Here is a 20268-nt window from a genome sequence, read left to right as displayed (position 1 = left end):
TGACAAGACAACCTGGGAGAAAAGATAATTATGGTCATTTGCTGTAGACGCATCAGCAGCATTACAGTGAGCTATTGTTAAGTCAACACTATGTGGATTATGTAGCAAATTACACTTCATGTGATACCAGAAAAGCAACCCATTTGATGGTGAAGAATAGGAATTAAGATACCACATATCATCTCAAATGTATGTCTGTATGTGGATAAATGGAAATGAACTCTCTGGAATGACCCAGTATGTTGTGTGATATACATATCATTTGATTGGCGCTGTCTCTGTGCTGAAAAGTGAATGTTTTGCTGGTTGTCATACTATGAATTGACCTAAATGTTGCAGACCACTAACAGAATATATGTTTGTAACATTTTTGAGGCAAGGGTACTGAAATCCAATTAATTATTTTTACTATACTGTGAAGATTCTCTGTCTGACATGTGGTCTGACTTTATTTTCTACACACACAGTGATGCAGTAGAAGCCTAATCAGCCTGGGGAGTGTTGTTGTCATCCAGTGTTGGCACATAGGATCTCAGCATTCATTGTGTGACCATGCATTTTGTCTCGATACACTGGTTCAATGGACTCACTTATCTATGAATATAGGATAATCTGTAAGTGAATGCAAACGATTGCAGTGTGCATTTGGCAAAGCACCAAACATTTATTTCATTTGTACATAGGTTGTAAACATACTGTAATTACACAGGTTTGAAAGCGGCTCCGAAGTCTATGCTATCATAGCTTTAAGCTAAAGAGGTGGAGATGCAAACATATCATGATCAAAGTCAAATTTGATTCAGAGAAAGAAAGTGAAAGATATCACAGCACCTGGGCTCAGCAGAATCAATCACATGAACGCCAACACTTGGAGCCACTAATCCTCCAAATGGAAAAGGAAGGAGATATGTATAGGGCAGCGCAGAATCACAAAAAGAACATTAATCGTTTCTGCACTCAAATAGCCAACAATCCAATACAGGAATTTTTCAGAATCCAGTTTTAATATTTTTGAATGAACAATTCAAGGCACATGAAACATTTTGTTCATTACAAATAAGAAAATCAACAGAGCTTTTGGACACTATTGGACAAATTTAACTCCACAGAAAATAAATTGTAAGTTAGCCACCACAAATAATGTTTAAACTTAAACACGGGTGAAGAGCCAAATATGTCCACATTTTTTTAAAGAAACAGAGGTACAATATAACACCTGGGTGAATAAGGTTTGGAAGAATAAGCTCTTTCTTACAATATTTATATTACTATCTCATTTTATCAATGGACATACCAACTGGTGTCATTGTCATGAAAAAAGACAAAATGCTTTTAGAGTTGTGTTTTATGATCCAGTTGTGTTAGCTCTCATAAAAATCAAATATTGAAAGTTATATTATTTACAAAAGGATTATTTTGTACTTTACAAATTGGAATGTTTTCAATAGATATTCTTTTTAGCAAATTTGTTTGCAACACACATCAACTATATTCATTAGATTTATTTCTATATTGTTTACCAAATACTTATTTAAACTTAAGAGCTGGGGAACATGCAATATTTTAGGGTGGATTCAGAAAGGCACAATATTGTACACAATAATAATAATAATTACAGTTTTATCAAAAAGCACTTTTTGTAGCACCTTGAGTGTTTTGTGATTCTGCACAAAAGCACCACTGTGGTTTTATTCAGAGCAGCACCTGGAGCATCCAGAGAGGGAGGCGTGGTGGGAGGGGGAGGACAAGGGAGGATGGGGCTTGGGGTGAGTGGATCCTCTCTCTGTTGCCAAAGGTGCGCCACTGTCCGCCACGGCATCAAATGTCCTTTTCCTGATGTCACTCCCATTACAACATGTAAGTTAAAGTCATGTGATTCTGGCCCTACAAGGGCGAGGAGTAGTTTCCCCTGGTCAGCGCTTTCATGACAGGGCCTAGGGGCACTCTTCTTCTCCGGGCTTGAGTGGATCTTCTCGGGCAACAAAAGAAAACACAGGTTTTTTTGCTTCACAGGGAGAGAAGGTAAAGGTTGTCGGATCTCAGCATGTGGGTGTTAATATGTACCCTCTGACCCTGTCCTTCAGCGGGGAGTAGGGGTGTGTCTAGCCGAGGAAACAGACAGGGCCCACCTCAAAGCCAAACCTCTGGTTGGATTCCCCAAAGTCATTCAGCATGACGTCAATGACGGGCAACTGGTCGATGCGGGGAGTGTTGATCTCCATCACAGTCTTTGAATAGCCCTGCTTCAGCTGTGAACACAAAGGACAGACAGTTATGTAGTTGGGTGGTGCAGTATGGGTCACAAAACATTTTAGGATCCTTTTATAATCATCATAAAAAAACTCAACTTGTCATGACAAAAACCGAATGACACTTAATGACAGAAGTCATAATAATAATAATAATTATTATTATTATTATTATTATAATAATAAATAAAATAATAATAAAGTCATAAACGTTTATTACTTGTTTATAATGTTTATGACACATTCATGACAGTGTCATGTCAGGATTATGTCGATATCTTAAAATAAATTGTTAATAATCATTAGCTGCAGCCCTAGTGGAACGCCTGTGGTATGTAGTTTTTGTTAATTTTACAGCAGATACTGTACTGACTTTTTCTTACACTTACATAACAGATGTAAGACACCTTCTTTAAATTATTTTTTAAAACAATTGAATAACTGTTTAGTTTGTAAAATGTTAGAAAGAGAGCCCCAGGTAACATCTTCATTGTTTATTTTGTTCAATCAACTTAAAAAAAAAAAGGTTATTGAAATTGCAATTATCTAAAATGCACAATTTATTCCTGATTAATCAATTTGATTATAAAATAGAAATAAAAACACCCATCGACGTTTCCCAAAGCTTAAAGTAAAGCCACATTGCTTGTTTTGTCAGACCAAGATTAAAAAACAAAAGATATTCCATTTAATATAATGAAAAAAACAAAGAAATCCATTAAATATTCTAATTTGAGAAACTGGAACCAGTGAATGTTTAGCATTTTTTGCTTAAAGAAATTCAACAATTAATCGATTATCAAAAAAGGTTGTGGATCGACTAACTGGTTAATCATCTAATCATTTCAACCATACCTTCACATTTTATTACAAACCATTAAATACTGTAAATAGTGCATAAAAAGAGGATTGACGTTTTCTTAAACAATATCAGATTCAACACACAGATACTATCCTGGTCTGTAGCTGTAGAAACATTGTTGTATGACATTCAACAGTCTACATATTTGTGAGGATTAGGGGGATTTCATGGGATTTAGTAAAAGTTTAATTGCAAACTGAAAGTTCGAAAATTTGTGTTTACCGAGCAGCTGTCCATCAGCGGCTTGATGAATGGATTATTGTCGTAAGACATCTCCTCATCGTTGGAGCCCAGGAAGCGCAGCGCCTTGTCGTAGTTGTCGGCCTTGGCGTCGTACCAGGCCACGGACTGATGGCAAATGTAGGTGAAGTTCTGCCGTGCTGAGGAGCTCAGCAGCTTCAGGAAGGTCATCTGCACTGTGTTGATGGTGTTTTCTGCCATGTCAACGTAGCTCAACTGGGGATAGAGAGATGGAGAGAAGGAAAAGGGGAATGAGGGAAAAAAACAACATGGAAAAAGGGGCGAAAGAAGGAACAAGATAGTTGAATAAAATGATGGAGGGAGATGTATAACAGAGGAAGGCAGGGTAGGAAGAAGAGTTACCATAAATGAGGCAAAGTGATAAAGCTGTAAAATTGAAAAAACTGATCTAAAAAGGATGTGAACATCCACGGAGAGGTAATAGAAAAGAAAATAAGCAAAGAAAAAGTCATGTGGTTTGACTCACAATTTTGCCACGTTTAAATTCACTGAACCATGAACCTGGAGACTCCTTGGGCCAGTTGGATATTCTAACCTATAATGAAAAACAGCAAAAAGATAAAGTGAATGACAATTGGAGAACTTTAAAACGTGACACTATTGCAATAGCTATACACAGATCTTAACTAAATAGCTTCAAATAGCTCCTTTGTTTTTTGTTGTTTTTTTACATAAAAACCATTTGATTCAGGTCTCATACTGTATTTAACAGATGTTAACATCTGCCTGTTACTTACTCCTGCAGATTTCTTATCTGGGAAGATACATGTTTCTCCGCCTGCTGTGAAGTTACAGAACACTTTGATGGAGTCTCCTATGCAGCCCTGGTTTGGATCAATCCAGTATTCACCTGAGAGAGAAACACAGCCATCACACAGAGCCAAGGAAGGGGCAAGAAGTACAGATTTGGCTTCCTAGAGAGTTACTACTACTGCTGTTATTTATTGTTTACATCATCAGAGCTTAACTGTCTCAGAATACACTGATGTTGTATGTATGTCAGGTTTCCAGTTGTAACTGTTGTTTGTTCTTTCCAAAAGTGTAGCTTTGGTTTAGAGCTGCAACATTTAGCCGATTAATCAATCAGTTGATCAAAAATAAATCAATTAGCAACTTTTCTTTTTTAATTGACTAATTGTTTAAGTAATTTTTCAAGCAAAAACATTTCATGGTTCCTGGTTTTAAAATGTGAGAATTATCTTCTTTGTTTTGTCTTACATTATAATAAGTTGAATATTTGGGGGATTTTGACTGCTAGTTGAACAAAACAAGACATTTAATGATGTCACCTTCTGCTCTCGAGGAACTTTAAAAAAAAATTTAATAAAACATTTTGCTGATGTTCTATAGATAAAACCATTTATCGATTAATTGAGAAAATAATCAGCAGATTAATAGACAATGTAAATAACTGTTAGTTGCAACCCTACTTTCATTTCAAAAGTCACAATGCTGTTTCTGGTTAGCCAAATGCACAGGAAAAAATGGGAATGCTAGTGCCTGCATTTATATATCAATCTAGCAAATAACATTATGAAACTAAAAACTAAATGTAAAACCTGCATTATTACTTAAGTTACAATCATGTTTAGTCTCCCTTTTTTTCTATTTCTTTTTTTTCATGTTTACTACAAAGAGCTTTGTCTTTTACTGCCTTATCTTTGATTGAATTGATGCTAATGACTCTAATAAAGATATAAAATGTAAATAATTTCATATTTAGTCCCCCCAAAGACATGCACAGAAGTGGCATTTTTTTCAAACCTGAGTAGTGCCTGCTGTCTTCCTTTCATACAGCTCAACAATCTCTAGAATTAAGTAGCCTGAGAAGCGAAGCCCAGGCACTAAAAGTACATAAAAATCTTGTGCTGCTGCTTTAAAAGGTGACTCAGATGAGTAGGACAACATTTTTTATTAACTCTTCTCTCTCTTCAGGATTTTGGCAGCTAGACAGTAAGAGGACCCTGTCTAAAGAGCTTTTTTTAATAGAACTGAAACTCTAAAAGTAAATAGAATAGAATAGGCTATACATGACACTTGACCTATACTGTATGATTACTGTTTGCCAAGACTGCAAGACCAAATTCTACTATTGATAGATTATGTGTCATTGGTTAATACTAATATAGTCTCGCTTTGCCAGACCTTCCTCGATTGCACTACGGAGGAGGGTCTGACTAATCCATACAGCATTCTGGGATGGGAGAAAAACGTGCTCGGGGTTAGTGGCATTTCTTTAAACCAATCACAATCGTCATGGGCGGCTAAGCACCGGGCAGAGCCACAGAGCCGCTGCAAAATAGCCTCAGGAAGGAACTTGTTTTGGTGGAACATGTGTACGTTCAAAAGTTGTTTTAGTCATGCAACAGAAAACTCAGATTGGACAGATAGTCTAGCTAGCTGTCTGGATTTACCCTGCAGAGATCTGAGGAGCAGTTAACCATAGTCCTCATAAATCAACCGTAGTTTAGAATTACAACACAAAGAAAGCGGAAGGTAACGGGACAACAGGCTTAAAAGAGTGAAATCCAGCAGAATATCCTTCGGCAACAGAGCCATCCTTGAAGTGGAACATCGTGGATATAGACTACTACTAATAGAAACCCGTCTCCGCCCTACCATCTGGGTAGTCAGGCTGGCTGAGGTGCAGGTCGTTGCAGGTCCTGGCAGGATTGTCTTGGGTGCCCATGGGAAACTTCATGCGTTCGATGTCCTGTTTGAGGTTGTTGAGGGATCCAAAGACATCCTCCATTCCCTCCATACCGAGGCCATCTACGCCATAGTCTGCCAATGCCTTGTCTCCCTGCTTCTCAGCTTGCCGTCTGGTCCTTTTGGCAGCCTGCTGGATGGGCAGTGGCTGGATGATGTCACCGGGTGGACCCTGCAATACGGAGGTTTAGGTCAAGCATATTATTGCTATTGATACATATTTGTCAAGGAATGTTTTCCAAAGTGTGCACAGCCTTTGTCAATTCCAGCGTAGAATAATCTAGAATCTTGTCAGTGCTCAGTCTGATTCAACGATTATTTTAATTGTTGTTAAATCTGCCAGTTATTTTCACGACTAATTGTTCATCAAAAAATGGTAAAAAAAAAAAAAAAAAAAAAAAACAGGCTTCAAAATTTCTCTCAGCCCAACCTGATCCAAAATGTCTTCAGACCAAAACCCAAAGATATTCAGTTTACACAATTATAAAGCAGAAAGAAGTGGCACATTCTCATATTTGAGAAGCTGGAACCAGCAAATGTTTTTTTTCTTGAAAAAAAGACTGAAATGATTTATCAATAAACAAAGCAGCTGATTCATTTTCTGACTAATCGATTAACTAATTGTTTCAACTGTAGGGAGTACAGCATTTAATCATAAAGCTACACTTCATGCACATTCAGAGCATTCTTAGAGTATAATGTGTTTAACAATTATGCTTGGGTAAAACTATCTAAATTTAATGATAATAAACTTACAGGTGGTCCAGGTGGTCCAATCAGTCCAGTGTCTCCCTTCTGACCTGCTGAACCCTGACAGAAAACAAAGTACCGTTGACATAATTAAAACACATAACGGGCAATGAACGGCATCAAAACACGCTAAAGAAAGAAAACACAACTTACGGTTGATCCCTTGGAACCCTTCTGTCCTAGAGGGCCCTGTTGAAAAGAAAATTAAGAAAAAAGAAAATTAAGAGATGAAGAGTCATGATGCTACAAAGTGGAAAAATGTTTTGGTCAATAAAAAATGGAACTTACAGAAAGACCAGGGGGACCAGGAGGGCCGAGAGGACCTTGGGGACCAGTACCACCCTTATAACAGATAACCAATCAGTCAGAATGCAATTAATAGATATATAGTCTCATTTAAAATACTGGATGGATGGATATTTGTCCAAAATGTGTTGCAGTTAGGGCTGGAGATATGGTTAACATATTCGTTAATATATACAAGTATTTTTCAATATGGCAAATGGATGCAAAATCAAAATAGGCAAATTCAATACAAAATGGGTTTTACTGTTATGCATTACATCAGAACATATGTAAAACAAACTTAGTTTATGTTAAGATGATCTTAAAATCAACCAGAAATTTGTAAAACAGTACTATTTCTATGTGATCCCAACATGATTTTACTGAATATCGATGAACAACAACACCCAGCCCTAATTACTCTAATATGTCTTCATATCTGTAATAAAATAAGTTAGTGGTCTTGTGAGATTTTAACCTCTAAGTCTTAGTAGGTCACACTTTTAAAAATATGTTAACATGCAGCGCTATGACTTTATGAGATTCACAACCAGTGTAGACAATGGAGAGCATATTTTAATAAAGCATACTCTGCCTGACACTTACAGCATCACCCTTGCCACCTGCAGTACCCTGAGGTCCAGGCAATCCTCTGTCTCCCTTCTCTCCAGACTCACCAGGAGGACCAATCAGACCGATAAGACCTGGATGACCCTGGCGCAGGCAGGGAAGAAAAAATAAAGAACAAAAAGTGAGACAAAAGCATCAACATACATTTATCAATTATGCATTAGACAAAAATCTACTAAAGTTTAATTTCTGCTCATTCATCATCTGCAGAAAATGAAAAAGTTTTTCAAAGTGCAGGTTTATGCACAGTTTATGTCTGGCCACACAACCTCAGTACAGTCTTATTTCTGCCTATAAATAATATGTGTATTCATAGGGGCCGTCACATTTAACAATGGTAAATGGCACCTGCTGCTAGGCAGAGCTTTTGTTTTCTGCGTCTGACTACTGCATGCTGGCATATAACCAATGACCATCCCAGCGATGATATTACTGGACTTATACATATTCATTCACTGCATTAGATCACTGTGTGACGGCGCAGAGCAGAAGCTTTTTTTCATCTTTACTGGGAGAGACTGAACAAAGAGATACAGGCAATAGGCCCAGATGTTTGCTTACTTTGGAAGCTTCCGATAAGGCGCATAAGCAGATATGAGAAATCCACAATAAAGCAATTTGAGATTAGCATCGTAATAATGTCTTACCTTCTCTCCCTTTCCTCCAGAGTCACCTTTCATACCAAGAAGTCCAGGGGGTCCCTGTGGAGGGAAAGAATCAGTTTGTGAAGCATAACTGACAGCGAAATGAATACACATTATTTTACAATGGCAGCCGTTGCAGATCTCTGCATTCATGGTGACCGTTCTCAAATTTTCCAACTGCTGTAAGCAATAATTCAGGGGAGCACCTAGGACTATTTTCATGATTAACCCACAGCTCAGGGCGATGCCTTTAAATGTCATGTTTTGTCAGTCCAAAAATCCAAATTCTCACATTTAAGAGGCAGGAACCAGCAAATGCTTAGCATTTTTTCCTCAAATGATGACTAAAACGATTATTCAATTATGAAAAGTAGTTGCTAATTAATTTTCTCTCTCGACTAATCGATTAACCGTTACATTATTACAATACTGTAATGTTATCACACCAAAACCTGGTATATTGAACCATACATTTTGTTTTCAGATGAACAATGTCCTTTATTTGGCTAAAAGCATGCAACACATTAAACAAGGAGTGGGCAAACAGTGCTGCAGTATCAGCAGTCAGCACATTTGACTGAACAATAACTACAACTATTGTTTTACTGAGCAGGTGGGACGTGTCTTACCATAGGTCCTGGTGGGCCATCTTGACCAGAAGCACCAGGCAGTCCTTGCTCACCCTGAAAATAAAGACAAAATGATTACAGTATTTGGCGAATAACATGAGAATAATCTAAATACTAGATTTAAAGATTTAAACTAAAGTTACTAAACTGTATTTTAAGAAGCAATACATGTCCAAAAAGTATCCATTATAATATAATTGTAGTTTAAATACAAGAACAAGAACTTTAAATCATGTTATTTATTCCATAAACATGAATTCATTAAATTCGGAGATGTGGCATTTCAATCAAAATATAATGTGAAACCTGTGGCATAAAACGTGACAAGTTTTTATGAGCTAAATGTACTCACAACAGGGCCAGGAATTCCACGCAGTCCCTCTGGACCAGACTTTCCAGCAGGCCCCTGAGGTCCCACAGGTCCAGTTTTCCCAACAGGGCCCTCGGCTCCAGCTTCGCCCTGTAAAACATCAGAACAAAATAACAATTACTCCCTTTTCACTGTCTCCGGCTCATACATGTCTGAGTGCTTAAAGGTATTGTTTGCAGTTTTTTTGTGAACAAAGAGCAACAAGATTACTGTAATGTTTGTTAAGACTCAAGGATACACAACATTACATTATGTGTTTTAGTTAGACACACAGAATGTAATTTTGTGTATCCTTGAGTCTTAACAAACATTTTAAATGCAATTTCTTCCTTTAAAAAACACTTGAAAAGCTGATCTTTTAGACATTGTGTTCATACTGTATATAAGTATGTCCTTGTGCAGCAGATACAAACAAAAGCAGGACTCACTCTTAAAAACATTGCTCCACAGTGATACTGGTGCTCAAAAACTCCACACGGCATCTTAAATGCTGTCACTTTGCAATGTGTATGATCAAATAAGTCTCTTCAGCAATGGCAACAAGACCTCTATCCCACTTGATAATTAAAGGAATCATGGATTCAGAAGTCATATTGTCCGATATTATGCAACGTGTTGCCTCCACAAAAAACCTCAGATTGGAAGGATTCGAGGATTTGCAACATTCAAACAGATAAAATGTTACCAGATTTCGTATGTTGTCTCTGAGCGGTTCCTGCTAAGTTTTTATGTGTTGAAGTTTCCGAGCTGTCATATCAACTAGGATGATAGGAGAAGGGGATTAAATTGCTCTGACAACCAATTAGGCCTGGATTTGACACTCTAGGATCAACATGCAGGCTTTGCTGTGTCTCCATCAAATCAACTCTAATCCTTTATCTCAATGTGGACAGAAGGTGTACTTTGTATATATGTGTGTGTGTGTGTGCGTGTGTGTCTGTCTGTGTGAGGGATGGAGAACGACAAAGAACAAAAGAAAGAGCGAGGCTATGTCTGACATTTGTCAGGTTTTCTATCTGTGCTTTCCTTTGAGCCAACTGATTCAGAGACAAACAATTTCTTTAAGGCGTACAAAGATTCTTCCTATTTGATGGTCTTCAACTGTGCAAGCGCTAGCATGTTTAACAAAGCAATCAAATCCGCCGATAGCCCCGAGAAACCCCCTGCTTCTTTGCTGAGACAAATTCACCAATTTTTGCAACCTACAGGATCTGAGGTGAACACATAAATGTACGCTAGAGCATAATATATTACAGGAAGGAGTTTAAATCAGTGTTACTTTGCCCTTGATATCATTACAGACATTTCATTCCATTTTTGTATTAACTGACTTTTAGGCAGTGAAGTCTTGCAGTCATTTATGGAAGCAAAGACGGGCCATACAAATTACAAAGCTGTTTTTCTATGAGCGGGTCCCTGCTTTGTTTATCTACTAATGGTGTCCCACTGTTCCACTAATCTACAGGTGGTGGTAACATGCACACGATATGCAGTAATACGCCAGCAAAGGTTGAGAAGAAAAGACTGCAAGCTGCTAAACATGGATGTAAGCAATGGTGTGTTTTATGAGGATGGAAACGCACTTGACACGCTTGTTTAACCTCACGGATACACACGATGCGTTTTGGTGAGCAAAACTGAATGTAAACTTAACTTTTGTTTGTTTACAAGACTCCACAGGATCCCTTTAAAGTGCTTATGCTAATTTTCAGCTTCATAATTGTATTTAGAGGTTATATCAGAATAGGTTTACATGGTTTAATTTTCAAAAAACACCATATTTTTGTTGTACTGCACATTGCTGCAGCTCCTCTTTTCACCCTGTGTGTTGAGCTCTCTGTTTTAGCTACAGAGTGAGGCATCTCACTTCTGTTCCATCTTTGTTGGGAGTCGCACATGCACAGTACCTAGGTAAGGACTACTAGCCAGTCAGAAGCAGAGTATGAGGGCGTGCCATGCTAGCAGCTAGGCGAGCATTATAACGTGTGTTACAAAGTGACGCACGTCCGTCACGGAAGCAAAGGCTGGACTACAATAGAGCTGTTTGGAGCAGTTTATGAACAGTGTTTTCTCTTGGTGATGTTTAAGTGCCTTTGGGGTGTACTTTGGGCTTTTTCACTTTGTAAACCTTTTACATGCACAAAAAAGATATATAACACAACAAAGGAAAGTGAAAAAGCCAAAACGCATAATATGAGCACTTTAATACCTAATTGTGACATTTTACCACTAATATAATATTAATACTAATATTTTACTTGATAACACAAGTTTCCTGGAAATAACACTAATTACTGGGAAAGCTCTATTTAAACCCATGTAAATATTAATTAATTATTGGAGAGTTTATTATTTACACTGTGTAGTTGTAGAATAACTATGTGCTCCATGTAGACAAATTTCAGATTTTGGCATGTTCAAGGTTTGCTAGCAAAAATTTTTAGTTAATTTAATAATTGGACATGCACCAATTGAACACTTGTTCTATTGTCTCTATAGTACTAAAGTTATTTCCAGGAAACATAAAAATGATTAGGAACATATGGACCTGTAAAATGAATAATTTATTTGAATTCCCCTCTTTGAAATCTAATCTAATGTGAAGTTTTGCTATTTCAAAAGCTGTTAATAAATTGATATAGAAAATTATAGTCTGGTGTTATTATAGTCAGTCAATCATCTGAACTTTCCTTTCTTAGATCACGGGACTGACAGCGGATTTGATCAGACCTTCATCCTATCAGGTTTCATTCTGGGGCTCGATTGATTATCTAGATAGTTAGGAAGTGTGAATTTTTCATTTTAGGGTCTGAATTAATCCGATTTGATCATCTGATTATTTTGACTTGACTTGAACTTTTAGATCTGAAAATGACCAATTGAAGTTGAGCTACTTGAATATAGCAGTTTGACACTTACATTTATGAACATTAAATAATAAATAAAAATGTATATATAGACATGAATTGAGATAGATGGCTTTCAAAGTAAATTCAGTGGTGTTTAAATTTCAATATTAAATATTCAGTGGCGATAACATTTCACAAATAGGTATTCAGTTGCTTATAAGATTCAAATTAAAATTAAATTCCTTACAATTATCCAACCCTGATTGGAGAAAGAATAAGAGCTACAATATTATTAGGTGATTTTTATTTGTAAAAGTCAAGCTAATGTCAGACAGTGAGCAACTTACCTTGGATCCCTTTTCTCCTTGTCTGCCCTCCTGACCTGCTGGTCCAACAGTTCCCTGAGGAAAACAACAACAAAATGCAATTATAGTTTTGCACACGAATAATTCAAATATACAAATATATCATTGTAATACAAAAAACCACCTTAATAACTATACTCCCTCATGTCAAAACCTTTTACATAAACCTATTGAAAATAACACAAAATAGGCAATTATTCTCTATAAGGGAGTTCTCCAACATTTGCTGCCCAGCAGTAGTTTCATGTACAGTACATACTAATTGTTCAGCTGATGCATCATCTGACCTTGAATCTTTTTTCAAAGAGAGAGGGTTTTGCAGGGCCAGGCAACATCAGTGCAAGCAGATTGCCCTACATTCCAAACTGAGCTAAAAGCACATCAGCATTTTCACCAAACAGCCTCTGGTCAAAACCTTGTACGTAAGTGGGCTGTCATTTGCCATTAGCAACCATAATCAAATAGACCAAACAAAAGCCATCGGTCTTCAATGTAGGTTATGAGCCCTGGCAACTGTGTATGTGCATTAGTGAATGTGTGTATGGAGGCATGTGTGTGCTGTAGACAAGAAGCCACATGCATCAATGAGCACCAAACCTCAGTCAATTTCGAAGAGATATTGGGAAAGAGACCCCGAATTACATTGCTGAAAAAATAATATTGCCAAGTCCATTAATATGGACATGGAGCTGGGATCTAATTTGTTCTGTAGCCCCTGTCACCTGGATAGTATCCCTTGGAATACAAATTGTGGGTCTAAAAAGTGCTTACCATACCTACGTTTTTAAAATGTATGATCAACCGTCCGAGCCAGCATTTTAATTCTAGCGACCGAATTGCAGGAAAACAAGCAAACAAGTGTGTCTGATGCTTAACAAAGAACATTTTTGGCAGTGAAGTACCACAATGAAAAAAAATCTTTTAGACATTTGTATCTCAGGTAGCTGCTACTGTATCTACCGGAAGGTCATCTACTGTGCAGGACTGTCCAGGATCTCACCATAAGCTGTGTGGTCATGACAAGCTTGAGAAATTAATGTGTTTCAACCACAAATATATGTAAATTGTATTGAAATTTTGAAATCTCCAAGGTCGAGAAAATGGCAATGTAGATTAATGCAACACATGGCTTCATTCCTTATTCACAGTCGTGGAAGAAGTAGTCAGATCCTCTACTAGTATACACGTATCAGTAAGTATATTGTACTTAAAGTCTTAAAAGTACTTGTTCTCCAGCAAAATGACCCCTGGGATTGATGTACTGTAATATTATACTGATGCATCAAAATAGCCTTTTACTGTTGGAGTTGGTCAAGGCAGAGCTAGTTTTATTAACATTGTGTACAGTAGGTAGGTTTGTCCAGTGGTTGCTAACCTAGTTGGGACCTTCCAGTGGGTCACAACCATCGACTGTAAATATAAATGGAGAAAGCATCCGGTTCGGCAAAGTGCTGCAAATGCGGAAGTGCCTTAAACCTGCATTCTATCTGAATTCCAGCAGGGGGCGAAACGTGCAGTTGCAAAAGGAGTTTGGTTTCTGTAGAAGTCTATGAGAAAGTGACCCACTTCTCACTTGATTTATTAACTCAATAAACATTTTCATAATGAGTTTATGGTCTCAATCGCTAGTTTTAAGTCTTCTACAACACAGAATGATGTTCATGTTTTGAATTATGGTCTTATTGATTTTGGTGTTTTAGGGCGTGGATATGATGTGATTGCCAGTGAAAGTGTGTAACGTAACGTGGCTCCTCCCTCACTCCTCCCTTTCGTCTAAAATCATCACATCCGCAACCAGGATGGCTGTGCCCGTAACGGCAAACTCAACGACTCATAGCAGATCTCCACAAACCAATGGGTGACGTCACACATGCTCTGTCCATAAATATTAACAGTCTAGGGTCACAACACAAATCCGAGTGGTTGTGAGATTATCTATTAATAAACAAACTTGTATTTCTTTATTTTTTCCTCTAATATTTGCTTTTTTTGTAAACACATTGGATAGCTTTACACTGTTTGAAACTCAAACAGTTATTTCAGTGAAACCATCTGAACAACTGATATCAACAAGACATACAGGTCCCAAGTAAACATTGTTTTTTGTAAAAGGTCTCAAACCAAAAAGGTTAGGAACAACTGGTATAATCATAAGCAATTGATGTAGTATGCTATTTAAGGTAATAATGTTTTATAATGTAAAATCTTAGTATACTATGTTTGTATTAATATACAGAGATGGCAGCAGAGCTGGTCCATACTCTGGAGGATAAGTTACACTTTACTGTGCATCATCTTGTCTTAAATAAACAGAACTAAATATCAGTTTCTATTCTCTCTGCCATATTGTGCCAGCCTTTCTTACAGTACATTAATTGCGTGCTTTATTGCTAACTGTAAAACATTATTACAGTAAATGAAATGCATCGTAAAAAATGCCACGCTAGTGAAATTAAATAATGTCAGTTCAAGTCTGATGTGACAGAGGGAACATTGAGCGCCAGAAATTAAAGTGATACATTCATTTCCTGACATTAGCAGCAGCAGATTTCAAGTCAAACTCACAATACTTGAATATTCTCTTACAGGATGATCTCTTTCTGCAATTACTGGCTATTCCACACATACAGTTTACCTAATGGGCACCATTTCCTGTCAAACATATACAGCACATTGTAATTTAAATTCCAAACATATAATGCTATCATAAATGTGTATCACTCTACAGTGGGTAATAGCTTGCAAGCCTGCAAAAGCATTGTGAATCTAAAAATAGAGAACATCTCGAGAGTTAGCAGAAGTATCATCTCATGCATCATTTTAGAAATGTACTCACCCTTTTGCCAGGAGGTCCTGGTACTCCAGCCTCACCAGATGGACCTGAAGGGCCCTAAAATAGAGTAGATGGAACACTTAACTCCACAAAACTAAAAAGTGTTGTTACATAATGAGATATCCCTAGTGATAAAGGTCATTTTTGGGGTTTATTTCACACCCCTTTCACCATATAGTTACATTTGTTTTGATTTCAACAGAGCTGAATTTAAAATGTACAATTAACTGCAACATTTCAAATTACACTGCTAGAAATTTCATTTCACTTATTGTACACATTTTCTAGATTCTTAATGTTGAAAATAACCCATAATTCAGTTACTAGATAAACAAAATACTGCTAATTCAAACTATTCTGCATTCTCAGGTTACTGCACACATTAAGGAATTAATCTTGCTGTATTCTTGCACATCACTGTGTACATGTGAAATCAAGTTTAGTGGCTGAATGTGACTGGCTGGATATATTGATTTGTTTACATGGCACGTTTCTACAATTTCAGATCACATAAGACTTACCGGTTGTCCGGCCTCTCCATCGTCTCCTTTGTCACCTGGTAAACCGTCAAGACCCTAAAACAAAATACACAAATAACAACATTAGTCAGATCTTATACTGTACTGTGATGCAGGGTCTACATTAATGGCACATTCAAGAAATTTACATACAAACAATAACAAAATCCTCCTACACAAAATGGGAAAATCAAGAATGTCACATTAAAAAGAAAAAAAAACAAGACCTTATTGGTAATAAAGGCATGTATTGCTACTCACTGAATGGTACATCATCCTAAACATAAGCTTGATTGAGGGATAAATGTAGCACTTACAGCAGCACCAGGCTCACCAGGGGGACCAGGGTCTCCTGGGAAGCCGACAGGACCCTGCAGACAGATGGAGACACTGAGAAGACTGAGCTTGACTCAGATATTTGACATTGTGTCAACAAAATGTCTGACAGAAGACAGCTCAACTGAGAAATGTAACAGTGGTTCTGCAGCTGACAGCTTAAAGAATGCATCAGTCATGGCTGTGTGTGTGACAGTGGAGGGGACATACGGGGTTGCCCTTGGGACCGTCATCTCCAGAGGGTCCACGGGGGCCGGCGGGTCCAGCAGCTCCGGGTGGGCCGGTTTCTCCCTTCTCACCAGTCTCTCCTCTGGGTCCCTGTGGAAAACCGCATCACAGGCTTGTCACAAGGAAGACCACATAAAGCCATCCACACTTCATTGACAATAGCAGGCTAAAATAAGGCACATACGCATTATTAAATCTGTCACATCAACTGGCATCAAAAATTGCACCAAACTGTTTCTAAGAAGAACTAGTTTTGCTCTTAGAGCTAAAAAACAAAACAAAAATGAAGCTGTTTTCATCTGCTCAGGAGTTTCATTTTAAAATCCTATTTTGATCCATTAAATGATTACACAAAAAAGTCCTATTATTATAATATCATTTTGTTTGCTCTAGTAATAGTGTCAGTGTCTTAAAGCTCTGACTAAGAGCAGCAGTTGGAGAATGACGACAAGCCCAAAATCATTAGTTGGCCCATTAGAGCAGAGTGCATCTCTGTCGATGCCAGCATGGCACCTTTAAAATTGACCTTGATGTGATGTGCAACACTGGGTCTATCTGTCACTGTTCACAGATACACAGCAGAATGCTGATATGTCAATACAACGTGATGGACTCAGACTCAAGCCCATACATATAACTAAGGTGAGGCCTGCCTGGTCTACACAACCAGTGCTTAGCCCGGATCAATGGCACTGCTCTGATTTGTAAATACTTAAAGTAAAGAGCAGAGGCATTTTTGTAGCCAAACACTGATGCTGCATTATGAAACTGATGTTGTGCATATCATATGGAGTAATGCAGGTGATAGAGTCCTCATTGATGTCAAATGAGTTAGGAGACACATTTTACATTTACTGTGGGGAACACCTCCATGCTATTGTGATGCTTTTTTCATACAAAATAACTCCTGGCATATTCTGACTTTTGCCTCTAATAACAGCCTCGTACAGGATGTTAGATTAATAGCACCTCTAACAGTGGAGGTGGAGCTAATTATGTGCTGAAAAGCCCTCAGGTTGCTAGCATTGCTACACATCGGCCTGCAGTAACACAGAGGTAGAACAGCCCAAGTAGACAGCTGAAGTATCAAATAATAAACACAACTTAATTAGCTGCACTCACAGATTTTCTATTCACAGAATGATTGTTTAAACAATTCACAATTGGTGAACAATTTGATTGATTGATTGATTGATTGAATTGCATACTGTATTATATGTAAACAAGGACACACTGCCGGATTGTGTGTTGTGCTTCTTGCCATGCATTCTAAGTGCTGTTTACACATGTATAAATGATCAGTTATCTTGTGAAATAACAAATGCTATCTGAAATGAGATCATCAGTATTTTAACATAACACTGTACTTACTGCAATCCCAGGCTCTCCAACTGATCCTGGGTTGCCAGCTTCACCGGTTTCTCCCTGTTAGATCACAGTGAAAATGTGGATTTATCACACTTGCAATAAACAATCCAGATAGTGTTATCAGCTGACTAACTTTTGGTTTGTACAACTACTTTGATGTGAAACACACTTTTAATGCACTACATGGTACTAAAAATGGCAGCGCCCTGCAGGAGCAGAAAGAGAAACATTCCAAATAATTTACTTATTTTGAGGCAAAACATACCAAAGGAGATATATATATATAAAAGGAGCTGGGAATGTGTTTTAACAAGTGCTTCCACAATCGTCTGGACGTTGGTTCTTACCTTCTCACCAACACCTCCCATTGCACCAATACCACCGGGAGGACCTTGAGCTCCCTGTGGATAAATCACAATGAGAACATTTAGGGAAGTAAGAATCATATGAGAAAAATGTGTGCTTTTGATTGACAAAGACGTATGAGTAGGGCTGGGTATGTTTAAAAAAATTGTTCAATAGCGGTACCGATACTGATCCCGAGACTTTGATACCGGTTCCTAAACAATACTTTTTTCGATACCAATTTTATAAAACAAAAAGAAATTACAACATTACACATTACAGCACAAACGTGAGCCCCGTCTCTGTGGCTAACGTAAAGTTTTTTCTGCCTGCCTCTGCAACGTGTAACACTAGACAGCCAATCACAAACATTATAAGATCTTGGTAGAAGCATGCTGCATGCTTATTGGCTCACTGTCGGTGAGGAGATTTACTCCTTAGGTACTGAATTTGGGTCTTGAATGACAAGGCATTTCTTCGGTACTTGATACTTTAGAGACAATTCGGTTGGTTCCTGAAAAGTATTGAAATCGCCACCCAGCTCTACCTATGAGTATGACTGAAGCCCCGTCAAGAAAAAAGAAAAACAATCAGACTTACGTTGGCACCGCTGGAACCCTGAGGACCTCTGGGGCCAGGAGGACCAGGTGGACCCTGTCAGCAAAAATATAAGTTGTGGTTAGTATAGTAGTCGTGCCAATATAACTTTCTATATGTTGCAGAAGGCAAACAAAAGGTAAAACTTTCACATTAAAAAATAAATCCAAAAGAATCACCCGGTGCTCTAATGTATATTTTTGGTATTTGTTTAGTCACCACCCTTTAGTGCTATATTCAGAGTATTTTTAAAATTAATAATTGCAAGTAAATAAAAAACATACTGCATAGGAACAGAGCATGTTTTCACCTGTAGAAATGTTTGTGTCAATACATCTTCTAGAGAATTCAAAAGATCTGCTAATTGGCTTGAGGAGTTGCCAAACACAGCCACAAGCCAACACTTCAGAACAATCAGCACAATTTCCCACGTGTCTGGGTTTTACATGAAAACTATATGAATCGCTGCAACAGAGAAAAATCACAAAAAGAGCTGAACTCACCATTGGTCCAACATCTCCATTCTCTCCCTTCTCACCAGGAGGGCCGGGCAAACCCTGCAAAGAAGGCACATATTCTTCAGAACAAAGAAAGAAGGGTCATGTGTAGCAGCAACTGAGACAAAACGGCACATTAGAAAATCCACAGAAAGGAGCAGGAATACATTTGTGCTGCTCATTAATAGGTACTTACAGATGATGTGTATTGAATAGTGAGCTTTAGAATGCATTGTGATGGTGAATGCATTAATACAAGCAGAGCCCCTGAGTGTAAACACACAATTAGTCAAAAAGGACACCTATTGTAATTAAAGGCTATGGGATGCATGGGTATAATCAGCCTGTGTAAATTGCAGGGTGGGAGCTCCATCCATCTATGTCCACAGGAAAGTGGAAACAAAGAGGATGGTGCAGGCGGTGTGTATTTTCCAGTTTTGGGATTCAATCATGTTTGACTAAAACAGTTTGAATACAACTTGGGAAGGTGTATGTGTGACACAAATGAAGGAGCTCTCATAAGCTACTGTTGCTTATTTTCCATCTGCATAATTGCAGTTATTATTTGTTGTGTTAGTTAAGCTCTGATGATGGAGCATGCATATTCAATGGGTGGAAAGCCGTGGTATGATAAGTTACTGTAAAACCAAAATGAAATGGAAATCCATCATTGAGATCACATATGTGTAGTTTCAGCCCATTTTGTTGATTTAATGTACCTCTGGAATGGCAGAGAAGGCTACTTTATAACAGATTCTGCCTAGGACTTAAGTCACAGTAATAAAGCATGAGGGTAGTAAGAATGGAAAAATAAATTAAGCATCAAATTATTTCATGCATTATGTTTGGATGTGACAGGCCCTTGATCAATGCTTCATGTTAGCCTGAAAAATGTACTAATGGATTAGAAGGCCGGTAAGAAGAGGTGTATTGTGAGTTAAAT

At 37.8% G+C, this 20268-nt stretch overlaps 1 protein-coding gene across 2 annotated transcripts in view; it reads right to left on the bottom strand.

Moving 5' to 3' along the window:
- Positions 1 to 632: 632 nt before the first annotated feature.
- col11a1b (collagen, type XI, alpha 1b) overlaps positions 633 to 20268 on the bottom strand; it is an 89941-nt gene continuing 70305 nt past the window's right edge. For both annotated transcript variants that reach the window (XM_028592957.1, XM_028592959.1), the window contains exons 46-66: positions 19332 to 19385; positions 18832 to 18885; positions 18234 to 18287; positions 17890 to 17943; positions 16501 to 16608; positions 16272 to 16325; positions 15958 to 16011; positions 15440 to 15493; positions 12586 to 12639; positions 9372 to 9479; positions 9020 to 9073; positions 8394 to 8447; positions 7723 to 7830; positions 7120 to 7173; positions 6985 to 7020; positions 6838 to 6891; positions 5992 to 6253; positions 4110 to 4222; positions 3839 to 3907; positions 3334 to 3567; positions 633 to 2249 (exon numbers count right to left, since the gene is read on the bottom strand). In XM_028592957.1, coding sequence (XP_028448758.1) covers positions 2103 to 2249; positions 3334 to 3567; positions 3839 to 3907; positions 4110 to 4222; positions 5992 to 6253; positions 6838 to 6891; positions 6985 to 7020; positions 7120 to 7173; positions 7723 to 7830; positions 8394 to 8447; positions 9020 to 9073; positions 9372 to 9479; positions 12586 to 12639; positions 15440 to 15493; positions 15958 to 16011; positions 16272 to 16325; positions 16501 to 16608; positions 17890 to 17943; positions 18234 to 18287; positions 18832 to 18885; positions 19332 to 19385 — 1833 coding nt within the window. In that variant the 3' untranslated portion in view covers positions 633 to 2102. The remainder of the gene's footprint in view (positions 2250 to 3333; positions 3568 to 3838; positions 3908 to 4109; positions 4223 to 5991; positions 6254 to 6837; positions 6892 to 6984; positions 7021 to 7119; positions 7174 to 7722; positions 7831 to 8393; positions 8448 to 9019; positions 9074 to 9371; positions 9480 to 12585; positions 12640 to 15439; positions 15494 to 15957; positions 16012 to 16271; positions 16326 to 16500; positions 16609 to 17889; positions 17944 to 18233; positions 18288 to 18831; positions 18886 to 19331; positions 19386 to 20268) is intronic.

This window comes from Perca flavescens, chromosome 12 (genome assembly GCF_004354835.1).
Source record: "Perca flavescens isolate YP-PL-M2 chromosome 12, PFLA_1.0, whole genome shotgun sequence".
NCBI classification, from domain to species: Eukaryota; Metazoa; Chordata; class Actinopteri; order Perciformes; family Percidae; genus Perca; species Perca flavescens.
This window is presented reverse-complemented; position numbering and strand designations above follow the sequence as displayed.